This window comes from Nematolebias whitei, chromosome 15 (genome assembly GCF_014905685.2).
Source record: "Nematolebias whitei isolate Nwh7 chromosome 15, NemWhi1, whole genome shotgun sequence".
Lineage (NCBI taxonomy): Eukaryota > Metazoa > Chordata > Actinopteri > Cyprinodontiformes > Rivulidae > Nematolebias > Nematolebias whitei.
Window position 1 is genome coordinate 43,979,660 of NC_056512.1, and position 12,379 is coordinate 43,992,038.

The following is a 12,379-nucleotide window of genomic DNA, read 5'->3' on the forward strand; positions in this document are numbered from 1 at the left end:
ATCCGGGGTTGGGTCGCAGGGGTAGCAGCCTAAGTAGGGAGGCCCAGACTTCCCTCTCCCCAGCCACTTGGTCCAGCTCCTCCGTGGGAATCCCGAGGCGTTCCCAGGCCAGCCGAGAAACATAGTCCCTCCAGCGTGTCCTGGGTCTCCTCCTGGTGGGACGTGTCCAGAACACCTCACCAGGGAGGCGTCCAGGAGGCATCCTAACCAGATGCCCGAGCCACCTCAACTGGCTCCTCTCGACGTGGAGAAGCAGCGGCTCTACTCTGAGTCCCTCCCGGATGATCGAGCTTCTCACCCTGTCTCTAAGGGAGAGTCCAGACACCCTGCGGAGAAAACTCATTTCGGCCGCTTGTATCCGAGATCTCGTTCTTTCGGTCACACCCCAACGCTCATGACCAAAGACGAGGGCAGGAACGTAGATCGATCGGTAAATTGAGAACTTCGCCTTTTGACTCAGCTCTTCACCACGGCAGACCGGTACAGCGCCCACGTCACTGCAGACGCTGCACCTATCCGCCTATTTATGGTGGATAGGAAAAAAAATGGAGCAAGAAAAAAATAATAATATAAAAACAATTTTGTACGTATATAAGCCGCGCTTGTCTGCAAGTCACGGGTGTTCACGTTGTAACGTGAATGGTAGCGCACAGCTACTGAGAGAAATGTGGAGCTCTTGCTGTAGATCAAGAATCAACCACCAGATGGTGTTTCACAGACATTATTTTACTTTTCAACTCAAACGGAGAAATTGAACCCCACGTGTCTTCATGATAACCACCTCCTGCACTCATGGTTACTCTACTGAAGGGCCTAACACAAACGAACACGTGATGAACACATAAACTAGGCTAAGAATAGACTAATCACTAAAACAACAATGCTAAACAGCTACCCGAAATAATTAACAACGAACATAAATTTTACCTATAATCCCTCCCTGAGGCCATGGGACCGATGGACAACCACAATGAGCCAATGAGGTCGTCTCCTTGAGCCATGAGGACACACACCCCAAGAGAGACATGTATTGGGCAGCTATGTGAGTGTCCAGGTGTCAGAGGCTAAATGTTTTTATGGCAAGAAGACTGTTAGCCCATCAAAAAAATCCATAAATTAGCTGCAGCATTGTATAAACTGCAGGGTTCAATGCCCGTGAAAAAGGTAGCAGCTTATAGACCGGAAAGTACGGTAATTTAAGTTCAGTTTGTAACATTTTTTTTAAAGTGTGAAGCTAGTTTTCTGAGCAAGTCCCCTCTCGCATGATTAAACTGTTAAGAAAATAGGCCAACAAAAAGGGTCGGGTTGTTCACAGTCTTCTTATTGTTAGGTGCAAATCAATATCCTCCAAGGTTCCTCTCCTTTCTTGTTTATCTCCTGCAGATAACGAGGCAGAAATGACAGCAAGACGAATTCTTACTGCCGTCCCTGAACGCAGCGCAGAATATCACTCTGTCACGTTCTCGGTTGGCTCCTGACAGATTTCAGTTTATTTAGTTAATTAGTGGTAGTTTTTTTTTGGTTGGTCCACTCTGTAGTCACAAAAACTGAGTTTTTATTTTTATTTTCACAATCAGAGACGTTCAGGGTGAATTGGAGCTGAGCTTTCAAGTAAATTGGGTGAAAAATAAAAGCATAAAACAAGCTCCAATTTATTTCCTTTTTTAGATCAAAACTTTGAGTCCAAGTCGTGAAACGATGTTTAAACAAAATGCAACAGTTTGTATCCTTGGATAAATATACTTTTGTTTTTTTCGTTTGGCTTCTCGTTGATTCGTAATTTGCAGAAAATGAGACCAAAGCAGCCCATTTGTTCAAGGACAAATTATTACTTCGGTTCTAAAATATGCAACTTTTATCGGCTATGGAAGAAAAGCATGTGAACCAACCAGCCAACAAATCTAAAGGTGCTCTGTTCATTTTAAAATTAGCAACATGACTAAATCTATTCTTGGACAAACTGCAGCTTCAAACAAACAACACGGCTACAGCCAATAAGACTGGAAGAGAATAAATCATAAAACCTTACAGTTCTATCAAGAACAATTGTGTTTATTTAATTGTTAGTTGGTCTAAAATATTCATATTAGGACATTTGAGAGGAGAAGTTTGGTCACTACTAACTTTTGATTATCTGCTGTATTCTTAATACCTTAAATACCTCTCTTTTCAAGCATCCATTGATATAAAACGCAATAAAAATGCAAATATATTTAGAAAATACACATTTATGCACAAATTAGGTGAATAATATTTTATCTGAAATGCTTAATGTCTCCCTTTTGAATAACTTTGTATTTTCACTGCTTTTTCCTGCTAGCGTTGCCTCATTTTGCATGGCATTTGATCTTAAACACCTTCCCAGTTTTTATTTTAAGAAAAAAGAAAACTAATTATTAAAGATAAAATAAAAACTATATATAAATGCCAGCAGCATACGGACGCTCAATGTGTGTTTTCCTTTGAGTTTAATTGTGTTTCTTTGTTGTCACATTGCTGCCGTTGTCTTCCCAGTTGGTGGACACCGAGCCTCGTCTCACCAGCAGCTTCGGCGAGAGATGCTTCCTCCCCCTCCTCCTCCTCCTCTTCCTCCTCCTGCCAGTCGTCCTCATCTTCTTCCCCTTCACCAGGGTCTTCTAAAGGATAGACACCTAGTTTCTGCATTTGTGCTTCAGCCATCTTCTGCACAGCTACACAGACACACAGGAACACAAGGACACGTGGACACGGGGACAGAGGGACATGTTGTTTTGGGTTTTACCACGCTTCAACACAGTCACTTTGTATTTGAACAGCAGGAAGCCGGTGAAGAGCATGCACTGACAGACAGAGAGACAGCAAGAAAAGAAACTCTTTTTTTTTTGTTTGTTTTTAGCTCGTTTTATTTTTATATTTCCTCACACCAGGGCCACCTCCAGAAATATTTCTGCACAAATAATTTTGACGAGGCACCAAAATCCTCATGTTCATGAATTTTATCATGTTGTCATATTATTTAGGAAATACTGCGTTATTTGAGGGAACTGTCTTCTGAAATGAACACAAAAAAATGCATTGGTCCCCGCTTACATTGAAACAATGCAAAGCAGTTGTATAATCCAGGGGTTCCCAACCATGATCCCTGAGGAACACCATCTTGCATGTTTCAATTGTTCCCTGCCCCAACACACCTGTTTCACTGATTCAATTACTGTACTTCCTCAAGTTCTGCAGAAGCCAGGAGATCAACCATTCATTCAGATCAGATGCGACAAAGCAGAGAAACAAGTAAAACACGCAAGACGGCGTTCCTCAAGGACCGTGGTTGGGAATCACCGGTAATCCAAATTTACATTCCTTTACTGTCTGTGAGAGTAAACCAAAAAAGTGAAAATAAATGATTTATTTTTACAAAGATATGCTGAAATAGTAGAGACAGATTCAGCCTTTTGTATTTTTTAACTACTAATTGTTTCAAAACAATGTTTTTTTTAATGTTCTATTACTCTGAATTGAAGCTGCACACTAAACAACAACTCAGGACTCAAATTGATAATACTGTCTAGCCAAGGGGGGGCAGTGGGGAACCAGCAAATTTATAAGGATGGGTACAGACCCCCCCAGGCTCCTCAATGGAGGCGCCCCTGCCTCTCACACTGTGTTCCCTCATCCTCATCGTTCTCTGTCTCTTCTGTGATTATATCTCCCCTTCCTCGTCCTTTAGGTCACCTTAGCTTCAGCATTCTTTCACTGCCTCAAACACAACACAGCACTGATGCAGGTTTTTTTTTTTTTTTTTGTAGCTTAACTGAGTTACGCAACTCGAAATCTTCCTGAGTTCGCTCTCCACGTCTGAGCTGACGACGGGCAGATTTGTGGATCAGAAGCAGGGCTTCCGGATTCATTATATGATCACTCGACACAATAACGCACCCCCTAAAATCCCCTGCAGACGAGACAATGTTGGAAACCTTCACATGCAGCAGAGACTAAAGGAAATCGTGCACGACTTTCAACCTTGATGCGGTTTGTTCATGTCGGTGTGACTGTGCCACAGCTGTATACATAACTGACTGTAATCCTGGATGATCCCGACTTTCCTAGACTCACACTCACAGCTGTCCCACTCTAATCCGTTTCTCACACACACTCTGCTTTTTCAGTGTTTTCTTTAAACATATAGAAGCATGCATATCACAAGACTCATGCACAGAAACAGAACATAAAGCTTTTTATTGCTATCCATCTGTCACATGCATTTTTTCTCTCTCTCTCTTCACCTGCATCATAAAGCAAGAAGGATGAAGACTGCAGCAAAGCGAGGTAGAAGAGGGAAGGAGTTCAACGGAAGGATAAATCACAATCCACACACCCACCACCTGCAGAATGAAAGCGGTTTGGACCGACCTTTTAGTGATGGAGGTTGATACACGCTTGGATTCACACGTTTTGGTTTGAGCACGCCGTTCTCTCCCACGACCCACTGTCATGAAAAAGAGAAGAAGAAGCAGAAAACACCAAATTACGCTTTCCCACTAAATTTACTTTTACACCAAGGTACAATTATAATATCAAGGTTTTTGGTCATTTGGTCTGTTGTCACCGATTCAGTTTAAAACTTTCATGGACAGAATTTCTCGGTGCAGCCAGGGAGGTGTTAGGGGTCCGGTTCAGTGACCTCAGGATTCTGTCGCTGTGATTTTCAGATGGTGTGTTCCTGTTGATGCATGATCTGCAGTTCTCACTGGAGCTGGGGTGAGGACCAGCACCTCCATGTCTGAGACTGTGGACCTCAGTCAGAAAAGGGTGGACTGAATCTCCAAGTTGGGAGTGAGGTGCTGCCTCTGATGGAGGAGTTTAAGTATACATGTACTGAACAAAAATATAAATGCAACGTTGAGCATGCATCAGGATATAAATGCAACACTTCTGTTTTTGATCCCATTTTTCATGAGCTGAACTACAAGATCGAAGACTTTTTCTATTTTTCTATGAAAAGGCCATCCATCCATTCCATACATTATCTTTTATCCGCTTTTTCCTTTTTGAGTCATGGGGGTCGCTGGTGCCCATGTCCAGCAATCATTGCGCAAGAGGCAGGATACACCCTGGACAGGTCGCAAGTCCATCACAGGGAACCAAAGACCTCGTTCCCTCAAATATTGTTAACACATTTGTGTACATGTGTTTTAGTGAGAACTTCTCCTTTGCTGAGATAATCCATCCACCTCACAGGTGTGGCATGTGAAGATGCTGATTAGACAGCATGATTATTGCACAGGTGTGCCTTAGGCTGCCCACAATAAAAGGCCACTCTAAAATGCGCAGTTTTACTTAATCGCGGTGCGTCAGAAAACCAGTCAGTCTCTGTAAGTGATTTACGACACAGTTCTTTTTGGCAACATCTTGCGGCGTCAGCGTGAAAAGATCAGCTTGAAACCACAGCGTGAAATGAGGCGTTTCATCCTTGTTGTCCAACTGACTGAGCTGACAGCTGCTGGTTAAAATCCGGAGATATTTTTGTCTGATATCAGGCAAATTGTGAAGCTTTGAGCATTTATTTTTTGTGAGTGAAAACATGTGGCATGGCATGATGCCACATGTCCACATGCCTTTGCTCGTGACCTCTTGACATTCGTAAACACAGATTTTTACAAATTTGATCTAGTTCATAACACAATACCAGTTTAGAATGACGCTTGTGCTGCAGGTTTCCTGTCTCCATGACTTTACAGTAAAGAACCAGTTTATAATTACTGTGAGATCAGATTGTAACTCATATACTGCATACAGTAGTCCCTCGTTTATCGCAGATGTTCCATATCCTGACACCCCCCCACCCCACCCCCCCGGGGATAAGTGAAAAACTGTGAGGTAGGGATACAGTCTAGTCCAAGTTGAAGTTGAAGTTCAGTACTTTGTCATGACATGTGCCAGGCTGCAATCACACTCATCACCTGTTACTCCCAATCTCCCTCATTTTAAATAAACAATCCGTGCATGGATTGTTTATTTAAAATGTTACAGTATTTAAATTTAAATTGTCGAGAAGAGAAGTGCAGCAGGACGTGAAAGGATGTCACTCAGCTTCAGCTCTGCAGCACGGAGCACAAATGAACTTCTTGATCAGTTGCACTGAAACAACTGAACATAGAAGTTCTAAAATAATTTTTAAAAAAAAACCTTATTTTGTGATTATGACGATTTTACGATGTGACATACTTTGAATTTTAAGTTGGAAGACAAAAGTGGATCGGTGCATCTGGACAGCAAAGAGTTAAACCTTCATGAAGCCGATGCAGCAGGAGAAATGTGGGCGTGGCAGAGGAGATCATGACAGGCTGCAGGGGGTAGATTCCTCCTGCACTTGTGTGCTGCACACAGGTGCAAAATCATTTAAAATTATTTGTTTTAAATAAACAGTCCATGGCTCATCCATCAATCAGTCAATTGTGTCATGTCCAGTCTTACTTTGAAAAACAGCGATATAGCAAATCTGCGGAAACAGTGACGTAGCGAGGGACCACTGTACTGCCAAATTCTCTGAAACGCCTTTGGAGACGGATTATAGCAGAGAAATGAACAGTCATTTGACAGGAAACAGCTCTGGTGGACGTTCCTGCAGTCAGTATGCCAACTGCACGCTCCTTCAAAACTGGGCACATCTGTGGCATCGTGCTGTGTGATAAAACTGCACATTTTAGAGTGGCCTTTTATTGTGGTCATCCTAAGGCACACCTGTGCAATAATCATGTTGTCTAATCACCTTCATGTTATGCTTTCACCTGTGAGGTGGATGCATTATCTCAGCAAATTAGAAGTGCTCACTAACACAGATTTACACACATTTGTGGACAATATTTTTAAGAAAAATACTTTTTGTGTACATAGAGAAAGTCTTAGGAGTTTGAGTTCAGTTCATGAGAAATGGGAGCAAAAACAAAAGTGTCGCATTTATATTTTTGTTCAGTGCATCTTAGGGTTTTGTTTGTCTTTTAGCTTGCATTATGCTCTTTTTTTATTTTACTTATTGTTTTCATTTTGGTTAGTTTCCTTTAAGCTATCGCTTTGTTTCTTTAAGCTTTATCATCTCAGTTTCAGCAGCTTTCAGCAAAGTCATTCAGTGTTCAAACTTCAAAAACAAAGTTGCCTTTCATAAATATGACAATACAAATTTTATTTTGTTACAACTTTAATGCATCCAGACAGTGAAGATGGAAGTAAAGCTGAAATAAGACACCTTAAAATGGGGTGGGGATGCAAACAAACATTCGTTCATGTTCCAATCCATCAAAATTATAAATAAAGCGTTAAACATACTTCACACACAGAAGATAATTTAAAACTTTTTAAAGAACTGATAACGATGAGGTTTATAATACTGTTCTTATGAGACATTTTCCAGGTGGTACGGTTTATTTGCTCAGTAGGTTTTAATTTTTCTGGGATTATTTTGGCTTCTTTGGTCATGAGACATATTTGGTTTATCATAAAATTTGATGTTAGACTTTTTCATCATGTGAACAACAACAAACAACAGTAGTCCCTCATTTATCGCAGGGGATCCATACCCTGAAGACACAAGATAAGTGAAAAACTGTGATGTAGGAATAGTAGTATACAAGTAGTAAGTAGTAGTTTATTTTAGTATTAACTGTATATATATATACATATACATACATATATATATAAACGGCATTTTAAACCCTTCCCTTGCAATATTCCAAACAATGTTTCTAAACTCTAAACGTTCTAACAGAGCACAGAATGTCCCTCTCTCTGCCTCCTCTGTTTTCAGCCACCTGTAAGTGCTCTAGGCCACGCCCACTTTTACACTGCATGGAGATCAGCTGATCAGCTGCAGCAGGAAGTTCATCCTGCAGTATGGGCTGCACAAAGGTGCAGCAGTTGCTAAATAATTTAAAATAATTTGTTTTAAATCAACAATCCATGCCAATCGTGCGGCTCATCCATCATTCAGCGCAATCTTATTTTGAAAAACCGTGATAGAGCGAGTCAGCGATAAACGAACAGCAAATTAGCGAGGGACTACCGTACATGTGCATGCACACATGTATGTTTTTGCACTCAGTGCTGCTCTGTTTCAAGACTACCTTAAAGCTTAAGAAAGTTTAAATGGGTTTAAATAATAAAAATAAAACCACATTTTTTTTAATTACACACTGCAGGATTAAAGCTGGCTCAGTATAAAGGTTGCAATGATTGACTTATTAGTAAGGAGGGGTAACAACAGAGAGATGAGAATGCACAAACATTCAGAAGAAGAAAAGTTGATTTCACCTTCACCTGATGAGCGGCCTGATCGTCTTCAGGAGACGGCTGGTCGGCGACTCTGAAGAGCGTGGCAGGTGTGGGCCTCCTGCGTCTGATCTGTAAACAAACAGAAAGGGCAGCCATGAATAAATGAGCAGTCAACGTGTCTGATGCTGTATTATTAATAACGCGCAGCACACCTTCATATCAATCTAATCAAAGTTGAGAGCTCGTGCTGGTTGTGGGCGCTCGGCGGCTTCATTAGTGCAGCTGTTGAGTGGTTCGGTCTGATACTGGACCCGGTCAGAGTTCACGCAGAATAGACGAAGATCCATTTAAAACTTTCAGACCTGACGAACGAGTCGGCCCTTTGAGTTAAACTGTTTTAAAACGAGTGGCAGAGTTAAAATCCTTCATGGATTTATTTGGAAACAACGAGCTCTCGTCTGTAAATTCATTTGAGCACCCAGAAAAACAAAAAGAACCACAGTCCCACATGTAGTGGACTAGGCCCATGTCAAAAACTAAGTCTAAGGTCAAAAATCTTGACCTTAAGAACCTTGTGGGACAGGAACTGTCATTTCATTGATTTGAATCCAGAAATACAGGTTCACCCATCCTGAGACTTTCTCTCTTGAAGATTCAAGTGAAAAGAACACTCTCTGTTTTATTATCATTACTATTTTACAAATGTTGATAATCAAAGTGTCTTAGTTCAAACCATTTTAGATGTTGCAGTGAACTAATCAATTTTATTAACTGTGTAATGATTTTTTCTCACGCAAAATTAGAACTCATGTCAAAGCTGTTACAGAGTAATTATGCCTTTTCTGATTTCTGCTTTTGAATGAGCAAGTGTAAGTTGGTCCAAGGTTGGAGTCAAACGCAAAACAAGTTGTTGGCATGTTTTTAGAATCCTCTCAGACATAAATATAGAGGTTTTGGCACCTGTTTCTGAAACGCGCCAAAACAAAACTCTCTCTGTCTGTGAGAACATTTCTGATCTTTCCATAACAATTCTTGCTGTCTTCTAACCTCTTACGTCACAAAACACACCCCGTCTGGTCGGTTCTGACCAATGGTAATACTCCCAAAAGTGAACCGGGAAACAGCTCTTTAAAATGTCAGTACTTCCTGGACTACACGGTTCTGTTGAAGTTCTGTTGAGGTTCTGCTCGAGTTCTGGCTCTGCTCGAGATCTGTAAACTACACAGTTCTGTTAGAAGCTCTGGGATGGTGCTGGAACAGTTCTGGGACAGTTCTGTTCAGTTCTGATGGAGTGCTGTTGGAGTTCTGCTGGATACACAGTCCAACCAGTTCTGTGAGAGAAGCCCAGTTCTGTGAGAGACGGGATGATCCTGACATGACAACAGAGCTCTTCCGAGTTCCATGGGATTATAACATTTTCACTCGCCACTACTTCTGACGATTCACAGCATCCTAAGGAGACGCTGGACAGGTAGCGTTAACGGAACACCATATCTGCTGATTATCATCAGAAAGGTAATGGGTCAAGTTTCCTACCAAGCGTACCGAGGCGAGCTGGGTTTCTGATGGAGAGTGTCGGTTCTGGTGAACACTTACTTCCCCTCACACACCCTCTTACTCCCTCTTAACTTCTTTCATCTTTAAACTTTTCTCTCAAGTAGAAATTCTTCCAGATATTTTAGAAATGTCTGTGTAAAATGCTCACCCACATCCATGTGGGTAAAAGATCATAATTGTACAGTTTTCATAAATGTCTGTGGTGAAGCAACGGAAAAATCATGGCCGTATGATTTTTCCTGATTGATTGCTTATGTTGTTATTTTCATAATTTGCCAAATTAATGTAAATGTTTGATGTTAAATTTTGATTCTGTAAATAAATGACCGCATTCATTTTGATGGGTCAAACATAGATGACGTCTCACGTTTGCATTTCCTTAAATTCAATGCACGTTTTATTCAGTCCAGAAAAATGAGGAATCCGTGTTAAATGATGAATATATCCGAGCATCTGTTCATCTACACACACTAATCTCCTCAACACCTATAAATTCTTCCACAGAGTCTAAAGTCAGCAATCTGGATGGCTTCTTCAGGGCCACATGAACTGTCCGCCCCCCACCTGTGGAACAACCCAAAGACCGAGCTGCTCGTCGTTACAAGCCTAAAGCATCACAGCTCTTTTCAGCTCCATCCTTGGTTGTAAAAGCAACAATCGGTACGCCGATGTTCCGGTCGCTGGCGGATCTGAATAGTGAATGTTTGTGGTTTTTAGATGTTTTTTCTGAACAGGGAATGTAAATAAACTTACAGTGGGAGTTACACTGTGGAGACGAACAGACGTAGGTTTTATTTTATTGCTTTGCTTGAGGCATCGCAGAAGGACGGATCTCATCAAGTTAGGGGGAGCAGTGGTGCAGAGGTTAGAGAGGGTGGGCTTGTGATCAGAGGGTCGCCGGTCAACTCCCCGAGCAGACAACATCAAAATGTGGGTGGAAAAGGTGAAACGCCCACACCTGCCTCCACCCTCATTTGCACCATTCTGGGCCCATGAGCAAGGCCTTTGCCCCCCCCCCCCCCCCTCCCAGCTGCTCCCCAGGTGCCTTGGATGGCAGCCCACTGCTTCACATGTGTTCTCACATGTGCAATGGGAAAAATGCAGATAATTACTTTCCCCATTGGAGATTAATAGAGCACAATAAAAAAAGTGAAGGGACCAAATTTATTCACCACCAAGCATAATGGCGGAACAGGGGGTGGCAAATGGTGGCCTTGGCCGCTGTAGATTAATCTTTGGCCACCCCACCAGCCACACCAATCATTTCAGGATACTACACTTTTATTCTCATCCACTTTCTGAATGATTTCCAATCAATGCAGGTGTTCTGCAACTTTTCATAACAAAATGATAAACTTAAGTGATTTTTCGTCCATTTTATCCCAATTTTACCAATATAACCTGCAAATAAAAAGTCTAGAACTTGATTTGTGATGATATATAATACAGAAAGACTTTTAATAAGAGGTACAAACTGAAACAAAGCAAGTTTAACACAATCTTTGCCCTCAAACATTTAACAAACATCCTTTCAAGCCAACAGGAAGTATTTGATGCTGAAAAGATTAAGGGTGAAGAATCATTTCATCGTAATGATCCGTGCTGAACACGTGAAGCTCTGTTCATAAAAGCTCCGTGGGTTTGGATCACGTTATGAAGAATGAATAGCTGTGAACAGAGAATAAAGCAGTGCAGTTAACTGAACCTGACAAATGAAACAAGAGGGCGATTGAAAGAGTCCTCCGAGGAGTAAGTCACCCTCGACGGTGACATAAACAAGTGTGCTGCTGTTTCACTAAATGAAGACAGGTGACCTGGCTCTGTTTTCTGTGAAACGGCTAAGACTCGTGTTTGTTTTTCTTCTGTCTGGGTTGGTGCGTCATCGCAGTGAGGCACGCGTTGCCAAAGCAGCGGCTTGCTGAGCGACGTGCTGGAAACCGGCCTCCTGTCCGATCCACAGTGATCAACGATGGATTGAACACCGACACACACTTTAATCTCATCATGCAACTTCCTGCTTCCCCACGCCTCCTGGATGTCACACACTCCGTCCCGCTCTTGTTCTTTCATTTCCGTCTTCCTTCATCCTCCATCCTTCCTTTATTCTGTTTGCATCCATCTGCATCCCTCATTCCTTGACAGTACGCTCATCTCTTCTCCTTTGCATCGCCGGAGTGCGTCACGCTCAAACTGCAATCACAATTTCCTTCCGCTACGTCGCATTTGATCTGATACTTTGTATCCATTCTTTTTTCATCAAAGGTTTCAATTCAATTCAAAAATACTTTATTAATCCTAAAGGGAAATTAAATGTTGTTGTAACTCATCATCCTGGTTTCTTTAGAGTTGTAGATGCTGATGGCTGTGGGCAGGAAGGATCTCTTAGAGCAGATCTGAAGAAACTGGCTGCAGGTGTTGATCTGTCTACTTGGACTTGGTGTGTTTCTCGGTCTTCTTGGGCAGCAGGAGCACCTGAATCTTGGGCAGAACTCCTCCCTGAGCGATGGTCTCTCCTCCCAGCGGGGAGGGGGATGATCCTGGTCTTCTTGTAGTCAAAAGCCACACTTCCCACCAGCTCCAG

General features: G+C 42.0%; 1 protein-coding gene across 1 annotated transcript in view; it reads right to left on the bottom strand.

The window, feature by feature from the left end:
• The window catches only part of ppp1r1b (protein phosphatase 1, regulatory (inhibitor) subunit 1B), a 36,863-nt gene that overhangs the window by 3,938 nt on the left and 20,546 nt on the right, over positions 1-12,379 (bottom strand). The window contains exons 2-4 of the mRNA XM_037689258.1: positions 8,281-8,370; positions 4,387-4,462; positions 2,541-2,690 (exon numbers count right to left, since the gene is read on the bottom strand). Of these exons, the coding sequence (XP_037545186.1) occupies positions 2,541-2,690; positions 4,387-4,462; positions 8,281-8,370 (316 nt within the window). The remainder of the gene's footprint in view (positions 1-2,540; positions 2,691-4,386; positions 4,463-8,280; positions 8,371-12,379) is intronic.